At 33.7% G+C, this 17524-nt stretch overlaps 1 protein-coding gene across 11 annotated transcripts in view; it reads left to right on the forward strand.

Annotated features, from left to right (window-relative positions):
* Positions 1-17524, forward strand: part of ANKRD12 (ankyrin repeat domain 12) — a 155442-nt gene that overhangs the window by 68640 nt on the left and 69278 nt on the right. For 7 of the 11 annotated variants that reach the window (XM_017543936.2, XM_017543931.2, XM_017543933.2 and 4 more), the window contains 4 exons: positions 2488-2634; positions 5279-5479; positions 10444-10586; positions 16117-16264. In XM_017543936.2, the coding sequence (XP_017399425.1) occupies positions 2488-2634; positions 5279-5479; positions 10444-10586; positions 16117-16264 (639 nt within the window). Of the gene's footprint in view, positions 1-2487; positions 2635-5278; positions 5480-10443; positions 10587-16116; positions 16265-17524 lie in introns of those variants that run through there. The other 4 variants (XM_017543939.2, XM_037744043.1, XM_037744044.1 and 1 more) reach the window with 2 other exon arrangements.

Raw genomic sequence — 17524 nt, forward strand, 5'->3', positions numbered from 1 at the left:
CGCCACCATGCCCAACTGAATTTTTTTATTTTTAGTAGAGATGGGGTTTCACCATGTTGACCACGATGGTCTCAATCTCTTGACCTCGTGATCCACCCGCCTCGGCCTCCCAAAGTGCTGGGATTACAGGCATGAGCCACCGCGCCCGGCCGGTACTGAATCTTGAGAATTAGCTAACTGTTTTTTTTGAAGTATTATTTAGTCACCTTCCTGACAGGAGAAGTAGCTAACTCTTTATCAAATATGTAGTATATTATTATTTTTTACTTATGATGGGTCAGAGGAAGCAAATTATTTACAGGACAAATCCCAGATAGTCTTGTTGACTGCTTTAAACTTGAAAACACATATTTTGGGACATACTAGTCTTAACACAGTTTTGACAAACAGCATGGTTGTCTCTATCCTAGCTACCTTATACCAGCTGCTGTTGACTTAGTTTCCTGTCTCATGCAGAATATGAACTCAGACATATGACTATGACACCTCAAAGAAAATAGAGTTTATATTGGATGCTAGCATCTGATTCAAATTTTTGCTTTAAATATTTGGAATATATTCAATTTGTTTATTTCTTTCCAAAATAATTACATCTTTGAATATTTGGCACCATGGAATTCTAATGATACCATTTATAGGTATCTTTTTACTGTTGCCTGGGTATGCATTACTTTATCACGTTAGAGTGGCTTTTTAAAAACCTTGTGTTAAAATACAGTCAAAACAAAAAAGGCAATTGTTTTGCAAACAAAAATGCAAAATTTTCCCCAATATTTAGACAATATTTTGAGGAGAGATGCTAAGCATTTTTTGTTTCCTCTGATTACTAGATTTTATTTCTTATCTTTGAAACATCTTTTCTAAAAAATTTCATAATGTCAAACATTAATTTTAGAAGAGAAATATTCATTATAAAGATTTGTTATTCAAATAGAAAACCATTAAAACAATAACAATTGTGTTTCCTTATTAAATACCGGAGAACCAAGAAACACAGAAAATTAAGAGAAGGACTCCATATATGCTTCAAGAAAAAATTGGCTTCTTCAAAGACCTGTTTAGGGCTTTATAAGATAGCATAAGTTAGGAAAATAACTGTGCTGAGATTGGATTTATACTAAATTGGATCATTAATGATAATAAGAAATATGAAAACAAAAGATTATACTGGAAAAAATACAGTTGATTTAAATAAGTCTTGAAATTTTGTTTTTATGCAAAATCAAATATTCAAGAAAATGGACATTTTAGGAAATAATTTTTGAAAGATTTGTGGGCAGCAGAGTTTTTAAATATTAGGACCTCCGATTTTTCTCAGCTGTAAAGGTGACAGTTTATCCTAATTAAGTGGCACACTGGAACAATTACTACTTTAATTTCTTTTGCCTGCTAATATCAGGTTTTAATTAGTTTCTTTACACTTGCTAGATTAATACATGCTTATCTTTTATTTTAGCTGCTGTTCTTACCTGCTTGAAAAAAAGACGATGTTTTGACAACTAAGCCTTCCCTTCTCCCATTTTTGCTATTTTTAAATATTATTTATGTTTGCAGCTCCTCGTTGCAGGTACCCTCAAACCTGGATCAATAAATTCCAGATATTTGTGTAGGGTTTCCCAAGAAATAGATGCCTGGACAGGTAATAGCCAGATCTCTGTATTTCGTTGCACAGAGCACCTGCATTAACTCGCAAAGAAGTCTTACATAAAAGACAAACATCTGTATCTCTTACTTACAAAATTCAGTTCAGTATGAATTTTCTGACCCTTAATGGGGAATGCAGGCTTCGTTGCTAATGAGTTTCCCAGATAGTTCAATCTGAGAGCTAACTTTATGATGGATCAGATCTCTTTGAAAAGGTCTTTGAAAATTTTTGGATCTTTGCAAGATCTGTTAACCCATAGCCACACAGAATCTATTATTTGCTCATTCTTAACTTTGATTAATGTCATTTCATGTTCAGCTATCCTATGACTGGAATAAAATGATTTGGTAATTTTTTTCAATAGTTACTCTGTGTGATGAGACTTGCCCTAAATATTTCCCTTGTTGGAAGATTGTATAAATCATTGCTGAAATTAAGTAATTTGAAGGAGCATTGCTATTTAGGCTTATCAGCAATTACAAATAAAGTTATAATGAATAAAAGAGGTTTCAGAGATGTAATACTAAGGAATGTCTGCAGTGTTATCAAGGAATTAAATTTTACTAAAACAACTCATTAAGGTAAAATTTTGCTAGTAATAAATTTCCAAGTGTTACTAATTTTCTGGAAATGATAGAATTAAGAATATGTTGTTTTCAAAGCCATCAGAAAGAAAATTGTTTATGTAATATAAAAACCATTGTGCTTTTGTCTGGCTATTACTAGTTCATATATCATACACGTTTCTCATATATATGTATAGCATCTATCAAATCATCTTACATTTGCTTTTTAATACTTGGATTGGCTTCAAATTCTTACATATTTATTAATAATTCCAGAGAAAGAAGGTCCAGAAAAGAAGAAAACAAAAAAAGAAGCTGGAAATAAGAAATCCACACCAGTCAGCATTCTTTTTGGTTATCCACTCTCTGAGCGAAAACAGATGGCACTTCTTATGCAGATGACGGCAAGAGACAACAGTCCAGGTGATACCTACCATCATTGAGTTAATGTGTATCCTTGGTTTTCCTCAGGCACCTGAAACCTTGTCTTAACAATTATTTTAACTACTTTTAATTTTTGTTATTTCTTGAATTTAATCAGAATTACTTGTAAGTTAGTGGTAATTTTATGATATTGTTTGTGTGACAGTTTATCATTTGTATCCTCTGCTAAAGTAGAAGCTATACAAGAGTAGACTCTTTACACTGTGCATAATCTGTATTTTATTAAGATCTGAATTCTTTTATAAGGAAAAATGTCAGCAGTATGTTTATCTTGTATTTTGTGTCACACTTTCAGTTAAGGCGTTGTGCCACATGTATGTGTGTTTATATATATGCTGTGTGCTCCAAAAATAATTGATGATGACTTACTAGCAGGACAAAAACAATAAGGGAACAAACCAAAAAATGTGCTAATTTATAAAAGGTTGCTAAAAAGGTAGATAAAATCCAAACAACTGGCCTGAGATGATTACTAGTCACATTGAACTTACCTATGCATGCTGGCAACTAAAAGTACAAAAGAAAAATTTTGAGTTACATAGTTCTCATTGACTGATTCAGGAAAGTAAATCACTTTTGTCTGGAGAAAATTTCTTTTGGCCCTGAATTCAAAGGAATTTTATAAGACACTGGGTTACATAATAGATCATGTTGAAATGCATTGAAAAAGATAATTTTTTCAGTGAGTTTTTTCCTGTATTGCCTCTTTAAAAAAAAAAATGGGACAACATAGTTAAATTCTTAAGAGTTTCTAAGTATCGTAATTTCAAAGCATGAATGTATCTAATATCTGTCACTGCTAAAAAACATTTTAGGGCTTCCTGCTTTTAATGGAGTATGTTGTGGTTACTCCTACCTTTTTTCCACCTCTAACTTGGGACTGTCTGTGGCCAAATTAAAGATATTTTACCATGTAAAAACTTTGCCTCTTTCTGTGAAGTTTTGACTTTGAGTCTGATTTAATAGTTAAATGGAAAGACATTTTTTAAAATAACATGAGCCTTTGTCCTTCTTAAAAGTTTAATATGACAGACAAAAAATAAATATCTTTCATCTCCAGTGACCTCCCTTCAAGAGTTGACCACTATTAACAGTTTCTTATCTATATTTCTGGGGCAGTATACTGTAACACTGTTCTGCAGTTGGTCCTTTTAAGGGTGATTCTTAGTCCACTGTCTGTATTAATATGTATAGAATTAGAATGGAAAGCTTTTTAAATATCAAGCTGTTTGCCATCATGTAGATATACTTGGAGTTTATGGTTGTTTTATCCATTAGATAAGTCTTCAAATTTTAAGAAATTCAGCAAGCAAATTCTCTTGACAAATAATTTGACTAAGGATTATATTAAAATTTACTCATTCAACAAATATTTATTGAATACCACTGTGTGCTAAGAAGTCTTCTAAGCAGTGATGAATAGGATAGATAAGGCCCTTCTCTTAGGGAGTGTAAGTTTCTAGAAAAACTTCGGTAGGAAACTATTACTGAGACAGTGTACTTTAAAATCCAAAAGTTAGGTCTGGGCGTGGTGGCTCATGCCTGTAATCTGAGTACTTTGGGAGGCCGAGGCAGGCAGATCATTTGAGGCAAGGAGTTTGAGACCAGCCTGGCCAACATGGTGAAAGCCCATCTCTACTAAAAAATACAAAAATTAGCTGGGCATGGCGGCATGCTTCCCCATGTAATCTTAGTCACTGAGGACGCTGAGGTGGGGGAATTTCTCGAACCCAGGAGACAGAGTTTGCAGTGAGCCAAGATAGAGCTGCTGTACTCCAGCCGGGGTGACAGAACGAGACTCTGCCTCAAAAAAAAAAAAAAATTTAAATAAACATTTGAATTTTTTTTTTTTTTTTTTTTTTTTTGAGGAAAGGATGGTACTGCCTTAGAGCTCTAATCATGTTAGGTTTTAAAACTGGTAAAAAGTTAATTTTCACAGATTTCTTTTCTCTTAGAGCAGTTTCTTTTCAATAGTTGTAAATCTTCAGAGTAAACACTGTATGTATGTCTTGAATTCCTAATTAAGGATTCAAAAAAACTTTTTGTAGTTTTGAAATTGGAGAGACCTTTGGCATCATCTAATTTAACTTCCTCACTTTTTTAAATACAGAAACTAGAACAAATATCAAAATAAGGGAGTCAAGGCAAAGCACAGTTTTTAAAGGCCCTTTTCCAGACTGCCCTTATTTTTTGTAGCTCTTCACTTTCATTTTCATAGTAAAATCGTAATGACCTTGATTTGCACATAATGTAAGACTAGAACTGCAGTGCTATGTCTGAGTTGGAAGTGTGGACTGTAGCTTCAATTTCACTTCCTCTAGGTCTTAGAATAATAGCATAACATACCTAGGAAAAATATTTTGAAGTTCATCACATTATCATTAAGCAAACATTTTAGAGTACATATTTGATACTTTATCATTTTAAACCAATTTTATGAGTTAACACTTTTTTAAATTGGCTCATAATATTTGATAACCCTAAGGGAAGATCTCCTCTGTGTATTTGGGCCATTAATGTATCATTCAAATCAAGGTTTAGGTTGTTAGAGTGAGAAGGTATTCCTTGTGTTCCAGGAAAATATTTAGCCTAGAACTTCTGCTAACTTTCTTGTTTCTTGCAGATTCCACACCAAGTCATCCATCACAAACAACACCTGCCCAAAAGAAAACTCCCAGTTCTTCATCTCGTCAGAAAGATAAAGTTAATAAAAGAAATGAACGTGGTGAAACTCCCTTACACATGGCTGCTATTCGAGGAGATGTGAAACAAGTTAAAGAATTAATAAGTTTAGGGGCAAATGTGAATGTGAAAGATTTTGCAGGTAAGACTAGTAATTCAAGACCCACTATCAGACACTAAAATTTAAACAGATCCTGGTTACAGTTTAATCCACGTTCTTTTATCCCTTTTGTTGCTGAAATGAAAGAGTTCTAAAATATTCTTTATTACAGAATTTGTGGAGAGTGTACATAAAAACCCTAATCTCTGCTACAATTCCATGTCAATAATTACTCATATTTTTACATACTAAACTTATACTTTAGTTCACATATTACTTACATATAGTTCTTTATCCAAGTTAGGTTTTGTCCTAGATGAAATTGTTATATAATGTTTCAAAGTAATTTGTTCATAAGCATTTTAAAAACATTTATTAACTTGAACCATGAGGACTGTAAGAGTGTGGTGGTGTTAATTTCATTTTCAGGATTCAAATAGCATACCAGTAGATTCTTACTGTAAATAATTCAAACAACAAAAGTATATCGAGAACAGTACAGAAATTATCTTTAATTTCACATACTACACAACGTACTCTCCCTCCCTACCCTCCCTCCCACACAAGTTCTTTCTGTTCCGTAGAACTGTTGAACACTTTGGAGGTTACTGTTTCAGTTAATTTTTTATTATATATGTATAAAGTAAATATTTACTTACAGGCTTTTTAAAATGAAATTGTTCTATCTGTATCAACCTGCCTTAATATCTTACAGATATTTCTATTAGTAAATACAGGTATGCCTACTTCATTAATTTTTAATAGCTGCATAATATTTTCTAGTATAGCGTTCCATAGGCAGCACTGTAGTAAATACCCAAAAACATCTTTGTTTATGTTTATGGAAGTATTTCAGTAGAAGTGAAATCGCTAAATTAACGGGGATACATATTTTAAATTTCTGAAATAATGGAATTGCCCCCCCAAAATCCTGTATCAGTTCATACTACCACCAAAAGTATATGAAAGAGCCATTTTCCTCATATCTTCACTAAAACTGAATGTTATTAACTTTTAATTATTAAGAATCTGATGAATGAAAAAATAATCTTAATTTGGATTTTCATGATTAGTAGTGATAGTAAACATTTCTTCTTATGTTTATTATAAACTTATGTGTATTTTATGAATTGCTGGATCCACTGCTTTGCTTATTTTCTTTTGGTTTAGTATTGTTTTTAACCTACAGTAGCCTTTATTTAGTCTAGATTTTCTCTATCAAGATAATGTATAAATATTTTCACGGTCTGTGGCTTATGTTGAATAAATACTCATTACAGTGCTTATTGTACTAACATTTTCATCTTTTATGTATCATTTCAATTGAACGTTATGGGTTCTTGGTTTGGTATTTTATTTAAGAAGGCCTTCTCTTTCTCTATATCAAAACTATTCCTGTATTTTATGTTTTTCAAATTTTGTTTTGTTTTGTTTTTACATGTAGCACTATTATAATATACCTGGAATTTATGTCTTTATTTGGTATGAGTGGGGAAAAGGTGCGATACACAGTATCTACTTTAAAGAATGAGACTTTAAATGCATGGCATTTATTCTAGAGGAAAACTTGACATCATTTATCAGAAACCTAAAAAATATTTCTTTCATCTGACAATTTCACTTCCAAGGATTTATTTTAAATAGCTAATCATGGATGCGCATGAAGACTTAGTTGTAAGGATACTTGTTACAGCATTGTTTCTAATTAAAAACTAGCAGTCTGTATCCTTAGTAATAGGAGCTCTTTGAAGTAAATTATGTTATCTTAGTACAATACTATGTTGTAGAAAATTATAATGACATAGGGAATTATTTTCACTTTAGTAAGTAGAGGAAGCAGGTTGTTACCTAAGTTTTATAAATATGTGGGAGAGACAGCTAGTAGATATTATGTTGGATTCTTCAAATTATTATATCTGGGTGGTGAGATTATGGACCGTGTTTATTTTCTTTGTATTTTTAAGTTATCTAATATTTCTTTTGTGAACATGTAACTTTTTTAGTACAAAAGTAATTAAGATAAGTCTATTTTAGATAAAATAAGTATTAAGTCCAGGAAATATTGTATCAACAGAATAAAGCCCTAAGCATCAGGATTTTTGTTTACTGAAAGACACTAATCAAGCTTATTAATATTTTGCCTCTTTAAAATTCTTTTTCATAGTTTAAATGATTATTAATTATATCAAACTTACATTTATTGGGAAGCTTAAGTATTTAATACTTTTGTGTAATAATTTAGCACAGTGGAAATACCATTGACCCTTGAACTGTGTAGGTCCTCTTATTTGTGGATTTTTTCAGTAAATATTTTGGACTTTTTTTTTTTTTTTTTATTCAGAACAATTTGGAAAAACTCAGATGAACTGCATTGCCTAGAAATATTGAAAAACTAGAAAAAATTAAATATGAGTGCATAAAAGATACCTAGATACTAGTCTATTCTATCACTTACTCCCATAAAATATACACAAATCTGTTCTAAAAAGTTACAATATATGTATACAAACATAGGCTATACATGGCACCATTCAGAGTCAGGAGAAATGTAAATAAATGTAAAGATGCAGTATTAAATCATAACTGCATAAAATTTACTGTAGTACATGTTTTACTCCTGTAATAATTGCATAGCTACCTCCTGTTGCCATTGTGGTGAGCTCAGATGTTGGGAGTATTTGCTTGAAACACCATGTGACTAACACAAATTATCTCCCATAAGCAGTTCATCTCTCCAGTAAGTTGTGTACCACAGTGAAATGTGTGATTCTTGCCTGTTTTTCATCGTGTTTAGTAGAATACTGTAAGCTTTGAATAACACCAGGGGACCCATTTTAAGTGCTACTAGTGATACTGGAAGTGCTCCTAAGAAACAGAAAAGTTATGACATTAAAAGAAAAAATTGAATTGCTTGAAAATGTCTGTAAATTAAGGTCTGTAGCTATGGTTTCCTACTATTTCAAGATAAATGAATCCAGCATAAGGACCACTGGAAAAAAGAAAAAGAAATGTGTAAAGCCATTGCCACAGCTATGCTAGTGGGTTTGAAAACCTTGCACTTTTTTGCAAAACATTCTTTTATCTCATGCAGCTTTTATGTGGATGTAGGATTGCTATAAAAAACACATACATATGGACTCTAATATGATTCAAGAAAGCATGAGGTATTATACAACAGTTTTAAGGAAGGTGAAGGATCCAAAGCTGGGGAACTTAATGCCTGCAAAGGATGGTTTAATAATTTTAGAACAAGATTTGGCTTTAAAAATGTCAAGATAACAGGAGAAGCAACTTCTGCCCACTGATAGGCAGCAGATGAATTCCCAGATACCATTAAGAAAATCAGTGAGAAGAAAGGATATCTGCCTGAACAGTTTTTTAATGTGAACAGAAGTAACCCTGGGAAAAAGAAAAATCCACAAAGTACATTTATTAGTAAGGAAGAGAAGCAAGCACCAAGATTTAGGGCTGTAAAAGATTGGCTAACTTCGCTGTTTTATGTAAATACAGTTGGGTTTATGATCAGGACTGCCCCCTGAACCTCAAAAGGAAAAGATAAATCCAGCTGCTAGTCTTTTGGTTGTAGAACAAGAAGGCCTGGACTGTGAGAACTCTTTTCTGAATTGATGTCATCTATTTCTTCCTGAAGTCAGGAAGTACTTTGCCAGGAAGGAAGCTGTCTTTTAGTGTCTTCTGGCCACTCAGAACCCTGTGAATTCAACACCAAAGGCATTGAAGTGCTATACAAACACACTGTTTCTAAACCAGCTTCTAATTAGAGGATCATAAGGAACTTTAAGCCTCCTTACACATGTACTCCGGGGAAAGGATTGTCAATGCTATAGAAGATAACTCCTATAGAACGTCATGAAAGTCTGGAAAGAAGACACCGTTGAAGATGCCATCATTGTTAAAAAGCTGTGAAAGCTGTCTCCTGGAGAAAACTGTCCATATGTTGTGTATGACTTCACAGGATTTTCCACAGAACCAGTCAGGGAAACCATGAAAGAGATTGTGGATATGGCAAAAAAAAAGGTGGGGGGTGAAAAACCTTAAAATCTGGATATTAGAGAAATTGAAGAGCTAGTAGATACTACATCAGAGGTATTAATAGATTACTTGATGGAGCTGAGTGCTTCAAAAACAGTTTCAGGTGTTGAGGAAGAGGACTTAGAAGAAGCCATGCTGGAAAACAGATTGACCTTAGAGGGTTCCAATAATTTAAGGCTACTTTGACTTTTTTTTTTTTTTTAATATGAANTTTTTTTTTTTTTTTTAATATGAACCCTTTTATGATCCAGGCACTGAAACTAGAGCAAACATCAGAAAGAGAATGGTGGCACTGTATTAAAACATTTTTAGAGAAATCAAAAAGCAAAAAGACACAAATTACAGTGTATTTTTGTAAAGTTACACCAAATGTGCCTGCTTCTCCCATCTTTACTTTTACCTCTTCTCCCTCTGCCACCCCTGAGACAGCAAGACCAACCAACCCCTCTTCTGCCTCCTTCTCGGCCTACTCAACGTGAAGCTGATGAAGATGACCTTTTTGACAATCCACTCCTATTTAATGAATAATATTTTTCTTATGATTTTATTAAATAATTTTTCTCTAGCTTGCTTTATTGTAAGAATAGAGTATATAATACATATACAAAATATGTGTTAGTCAACTGTTCATGTTACTGGTAAGGCTTCCAGTTAATAGTAGGCTATTAATAGTTAAGTTTGGGGCAGTCAAAAGTTATATGTGGATTTTTGACTGCGTGGGGTTAACACCCCTAACCTTCACCTTGTTCAAGGGTCAACAGGAATATTTTGAATGAACTTTCAGTAAATTGGTGTCGTTCTTAGGTGTTTATTTTTAGTAGCTGCGTCTTCACTCCTTTTTCTTTTGCACTATGTGCAGTTTTATAATTGGTATGTCACACATAGGTATGTATATGAAAAGCATATATTTTGAATTAGCGCAAGTGAATCATGTTAAATTAATAATCTGACTTTAGGTTGGACACCACTGCATGAAGCTTGCAATGTTGGATATTATGATGTTGCTAAGATACTTATAGCAGCTGGAGCAGATGTTAACACACAAGGATTAGATGATGACACTCCACTCCATGATTCTGCTAGTAGTGGGCACAGAGATGTAAGTATGATAGAAAAAAATCAATAGTACACATTTTCAAAATATAAATTCAACCCCAAGTAATTTCATTAACTTCTTAATCATATGATCTTGTGTCATCTTCCACTCATTGCTTGATCAACTCATCTATATTTTGTTTTCCCTTTTTTCTACTTTCTAACTTTTAGTTCATATTCAGATTTAGCATTTTCTTTTCATAAAACCCATTTAATTTGACGGTTGATTAGTTTGGCAGTATTTTTATTTCAAGGCATTCTTTTATAAGCCAATTGGATGTGTTAAGGCAGTCTTTATATATAGTAAAAATTGTACAATATTGCATTGCCTATCTTTTGAAAGGCATTTTACTTTAGTTGAGACAAAAATAGAATTTGGAATAAAGATAGATACAAGTGCAGTTCTGGCTAGCTGTGTAATCTTGAATGGGTTACTTCCCTCCTCTCAACCTCCGTTTCCTCATCTTTAAATTATATGATGAATAATATTTGTTAAAAATGGATATTTTAAAGGAAAAAAAGACACTACATATAAATGCACATTGAAATTTAAGATATTGTAGAAATATTGGATAAAAAATTAAAAAGCTGACTTTATGAGTGCAGTCAAATACACCTAAAATTCAGAAATTAAAAATGCTATTTTTCTCAATTACATTTTTGTAAGATATTTTTTTCATATTTCTCAGTAAAGAAATCTTACTTTGAAGAAAAATGTAGCCTATTAAATAATTTTTCTAAACTGATTCTTGCTTACCCATGATCAATTCTTTCCTCTGTGCTCCTTTGGCAATTTGTACAAATCTTATATCACAGTATTTACTACATTATTTTTTACTGATATTCTTGTCTAGTGCCATGTTTCCTGCACTAGACTGCAAATACTACCATGCATACTGGCATTTTGTGTTGTTTTCGGTTACTTACTCTGAAACTGTTTATCACCTAGAGATGTTCAGTAAACCCGACATGGATGCATGTGTAGGTATATGGATAGGCAGGTGAATGGATAAGTGACTGAGGATAGGCAGAATGACAAAACTTAAATCCATCAGGCCTGACCACATGGAGGGTAAATTGCCGTTTCCTCTGAATTTATCAGAAACTGACTTATTTTCTGTCTTTGATATTTTAAATCTTACCCTTTAAAAAAAAGTATTATGATAGTTTACCAGGAATGGATAATTTTCCTTTGAATATGGTAATAAAGGTTTCCTGATTTCTAAGTATAATTTTAAAGAATTATGCCTGTGACTAAGACATGGTTTCTGTGAACACAAGTTTTTGTTTGTTTTCTATTTTTTTATTTTTTTTTTATTTTGAGACAGAGTCTCGCTCTGTCGCCCAGGCTGGAGTGCAGTGGCGCGATCTTGGCTAACTGCAACCACCACCTCCCAGGTCCAAGCGATTCTCCTGCTTTAGCCTCCTGAGTAGCTGGGATTACAGGCGCATGCGCCGCCATGCCTGGCTGATTTTTGTGTTTTTAGTAGAGCTAGGGTTTCACCATGTTGGTCAGGCTGGTCTCAAACTCCTGACCTCATGATCCACCCGCCTCAGGCTCTCAAAGTGCTGGGATTACAGGTGTGAACCACTGTGGCCTGGCTGCACACAAGTTTTTAAATATGCACATAGCTGCAGAATATTTCCAGAACCTGACTTTTTGAGCTCATGAACTTATGAGGACTCACACTATTTCTAGTCTCTTCCCAGAGGGAGATTGGCATGCTATCTTCAAGGGACCTTTGCTTTTCTTCATACCAACATGCCTAGGATAGTAGGAGTCACAATTCAAGAGCTATTTTTTCCTTGTTCCTTTTACTTGTGCCTTAGGAGGAGGAATGAGAGCCACCAAAAATTCATTTTTCTGTATCTGTAATATGTATTCTAAACCCCTCCCAAATAATTAGATTTCTTTCTTTCATTAATAGTCATGACAACTTCAGCCATCCATAAAGCATTTCTAAGATGGGAAAAGCATAAATATAACAGTTCTGGAGCCAGGTCTAAATTATTTAAAGAGGATGAACATAGCTTACTAAGAACCTAATTTTTGACTTCTTGTTTGCAAATGTATAGTAATTCATAATATACTTATTTTTTTGAGACAGCATCTCACTGTGCCACCCACAGTAGAGTATAGTGCTATAATCACAGTTTACTGCCTGGGGTCAAGCGATCCTCTTGCTTCAGCTTCCTCAGTAGCTGGACTACAGGCATGCACCTCCATGCTAGGCTACTTTTTAAATTTTTTTGTGGAGACCCTGTGTTGTTCAGGCTAGTCTTGAACTCATGAGCTCTAGCGATCCTCCCACCTCAGGCTCCCAAACTATTGGGCTTACAGGTGTGAGCCACCACACCTCACCATAATACACATTTTAAATACTAGTCTTATTTCTAGTTCTATTTTAGATACCTATCATTTTTTTTTTGTCATTTTTTCCTACTTTTGATTTGTTGACTGTTATGTTTTAAGCAACTTTAAGAACAATTATTTGCACTTGAGAATGATCTGTAAAATGTTGATTATTTCACTTAGGGTGTTTGTTAACATGTGAATTAACCAGCCATACCTGACTCATCATAGTCATGTAATAAGTATTGATGTATTCCTGATGGAAATAGAAAGCTTTCAGCAATATCAAAATTCTTTATTCTGTTTTCTTATTCTGGGGCTCTAGTCTAAGGAAATAAGCCTAAAATTGGAAACATTTCAACTCATAAAGATATCCACTGCAGTATTATTTATAATGACTAGAAGATTTTTATTTCAGTTACTTTCTCAAATCCCTAAAATAACTGTAAGGGGAAGTTTCAAAGGACATAAACCCACAAGGGCAAAGAACAGAAGAAACAAATATTTTGGAAAGTGAAAATTGGAGAAATTAGCAGATACTGACGTAAAACAGGACTTGACAATTTTTTTTCAATGAAAGGCCAGATAGTAAATATTTTAGGCTTTGGAGGCCACAAGCTCCCTCCTCTGCCTCTTCCTACCTCCTTCGTCTTCTATTCTCTTCTCCTTCAACAGTCCTTTAAAAATATAAAAACTATTCTTAGCTGTTAGATCAGATTGTTCCATGGGTCATAATTTGCCCACCTCTGATTTAAAAGAGACAGGAAAATTGAAACCAAAGCCATTACAACACAGAATCCTAGAAAGAAAAAAGCTTACAAATTGATAGCACCAATGACCTCTGGAAGTGCTTCTTAAGATATGACTGGAAACAAATATTAGATCAAAGGTTTTTTAGTCCTCTCATCATCTCCGCAATCTTTCACAGTCCAGTAATTGTACCTCTGTCACCCTGGTAGATGGCTGGGGCAATTGTTCTTCATCAGCAGACTTGGAAAGCTAGTTGATCTTTTAAAATCATAAGGATGTGTAATTTGATAAAAATTAAGCAGTTAACAGTTGGTATCATGAGTAATTTGTTTTCCTTATACATTATTACATTTCAAATTTTCCGCAGTAATCTAGAAAAAAAATATTTTCTTTATTAAATTTATTGCGAATCATTATTCTTAAATGATTTGTTACAAATTTCTGATTTTGGCATCTTGTTTTAAATTGTTTCTTTAATGGCAAATGCAGTTAATATTCATCTGTTTCTTGTTAATCATTTAAATATTTTTTAAGGTTTGATGTATTTTCTAAGTACCAGAAAACATTATAGTTATGTGCTCGGAATACAGAGATGAATAAAGACTTGATTCTATATGAAGCTTATAGTCCAAGGGGGGAAATGGGTTAATGAATTGTAGTATAGGTTTATGTATAATAGAACACACCAGTGTTAATGGAAATACACAAACTATCAAAACGAGAAGAATCAATAACACCTGACTACTTCTTTAATGTAGAGTATGAGTGAAAAAAAAGAATTGATTATGGCTTTCAAGTACTGGCTTCAAGGCTTTAGTGACTGGGTAGATTTTGTTGCCAGTTTTTGAGAATAGAAATAAATAAAAGAATAGTACAAGTTTAGTGAGCTCCATTTGAGTCCTGTTGGCTTTATGCTTTTGTATTAAAATACAAATACAATCGGTTGGATGTATCTAGTGAGTATTTGAATGTGCATTTGGAGCTTAAGAGGGCTGAGAGAGAAAGCGGACGAGATTGAATGGATGGATCATATAATTGTCATCACATTAGAGTGGGTAAGTTCTCCAAAGAGATGATATATATTAGAACATAAGAAAGTATATTAAGGGCAGAGTCATAGGGAAACCATCATTGGTTTAGATCTTTTCAGGTCTTAAAAGAGCCATTTCATAAGATCAATGGTAGCAGAGTGGTAGGTGAAAGAATGAAAGGCCAGTAAGTCACAGCTACAAGGGCAAATGTCTTTTCAGGAGATTGACAGTGAAGAAGAAAGGTTAGCTAGGGGAGGAGGATATAGGTTTCAACAAAGTTTCTTGTTTTGTCCATGTTTCATTTATTTAATGCCTTTAAGGTGCAAGAAATATGAACTGTGGAAAGATTGGCTTCTGGAAAGGAGCCAGTCAAAAAGAGGTTAAAACTATGAAAGGAAGGCTGGGCGCGGTGGCTCACACCTGTAATCCCAGCACTTTGAAAGGCCGAGGTGGGCAGATTACTGCAGGTCAGGAGTTCGAGACCAGCCTAACCAAAATGGAGAAACCCCATCTCTACTAAAAATACAAAAAATCAGCCGGGTGTGGTGGCGCATGCCCGTAATCCCAGCTACTCAGGAGGCTGAGACAGGAGAATTGCTTGAACCCAGGAGGCAGAGGTTGTGGTGAGCTGAGATCATGCCGTTGCACTCCAGCCTGGACAACAAGATTGAAACTTTGTCTCCAAAAGAAAAAAAACTATGAAAGGAAGAGGATATGAAGAAGAAACAAATAATAACTAACAGGGCAGATTCTGGTTATATGGAACTTGAAGCCTGTGTAATTTGTTAGAGAAGGAGAGCAGACCTTTCAAAATGATGAGGACAAAATTAGATACAGCATCCTCCTGTAAGGGACTCATGAAAGTGATGGGTCTTGAAGTTTAAGCTTCAAAATTCATGATACTTAAAATTCCTAAGGGAATGGGAAGTAGAGTTTCCCTAAGGCTATGGGAAATAAAGTTAAGATTAACAGCATTGACAGGGTTATTAGCCTAAAGCAGAAGGGAAATACTTCTTTGAAACTTTTTCTAGGATATATATTCTAAGAGGCTGGGGAACTTGTTATTCATTGGTTTATTAGCAGAACCTATAATAACTATAGTTATTATAGGTTCTCAATACTTGTAGACTTTATGCTGAAACAGGATGAAAAATGATGAGATTAAGTACTAATTTTTGAGGAGGAAATATTTTTGTAGAGGTTAAGGTCATTAGATAGGGTAGTGTCAGTGAAATTGGATCTTGAAGAGAATAAGGGTTTAGAGTAGATACTGAGGAATGGATACAGAGTAAAGGAGATTAACAATGAGATGGATACTATTAAGTATTTATTATCAAGAGAATGGGTGCAGCGATACAATCTGTGAAGGGTCTAAGCCTGCCTGCATTTTTTTGTTGCAGATAGTAAAGCTGTTACTTCGTCATGGTGGAAATCCATTTCAAGCTAATAAACATGGGGAGCGTCCAGTGGATGTAGCAGAAACAGAGGAGTTGGAGTTGCTACTAAAAAGAGAGGTGCCTTTATCTGATGATGATGAAAGTTACACAGGTTTGTTTCAGATAACCTACATTCAACTGTTTGACATGATACTTGACAGAACATTCTGGATTCATTTATAATATATAAAATGTTTGAATATCTTAGAATAATGCTGGCTAGCTGTTACTAGAAAGAATGTTTAAGAATGATGAAGTTGGTAACTTAGGGCTATTTTTTACATATGCCCTGTATAAATGGAGTCATAATGACAATGCCCCATTTATGTTTTCTATAAATTGCTGAACTGTTCCTTTATTACTTTTAAGCTTGCTGCAGAACCTCTCCCCATGCATAGCTACCACCACTGCTACTCTGACTTTTTTTCGTTCTTTTATAATTTACAGAGCTACTAACCAAATACTTGGTGTCCTGGTATTAACGAGTCATCTTTATGATTTTACTTTTGTGATTTAAATGGTTGAACTCTGGTCATTGTTGCAGGGAAGGACAATTTCTCTCTCTCTCTTTATTTTTTAAACACACCTTTTTTTTTTTTTTTTTTTAAGATAACAGGAAAAACCTTTCCTGTGTTGAAAAAAGTCATCTTTATGTAGAAGGGATGTACCATATTTCAGGAAAAATTCAATGAAAAATAATTTTATCAGTCTTAAAAATGGCCATTTCCTCACAAAATCTTTAAAAAAATTCCTGTAAGCAATTAAGTAATGTTACTTTTATATTATATTACACATGAGGGAATAAAAACCATACTTTACTCATTTAATCTCCGCCATTGCCAGAAAGCAATAGATCATTTATAGTTTTGAGGCCCTCTGCTTTCATGTAATAAAGTTAAATTGTCTTTCACAAGGAAAGGCAATTGAAAGAAAACACTTTCTAAATATAACATTTTACTTGTTCAACAAAAATTGTAAATGTACTCCCACCGATTTAAGAAATGATGCCAAATTATGAACAAAAAAATGAAGTCATAAAATAAAAGTTTTGGCAGTAAACACTGATTACAAACAAGATATTTAAATAACTGTGGTAAATACTCAATATTCAATTTAGAATGTAAATATCAGACCATACTTGAAAAGGGAAACATAAAAAAATTTAATTATCTGAAATTTAAATACCAACTTTAACATCAACATTTGATAGGTGATGATAAAAGCATAATAAACTCAGGGTTGGGTGTGGTGATTCATGCCTATAATCCCAGCACTTTGGGAGCCAAGGTGGGCAGATCACTTGAGGCTGGGAGTTCAGGACCACCTGGCCAACATGGTGAAATCCCATCTCTCCTAAAAATACAAAAATTAG

This window comes from Cebus imitator, unplaced genomic scaffold (genome assembly GCF_001604975.1).
Source record: "Cebus imitator isolate Cc_AM_T3 unplaced genomic scaffold, Cebus_imitator-1.0 Scaffold162, whole genome shotgun sequence".
Lineage (NCBI taxonomy): Eukaryota > Metazoa > Chordata > Mammalia > Primates > Cebidae > Cebus > Cebus imitator.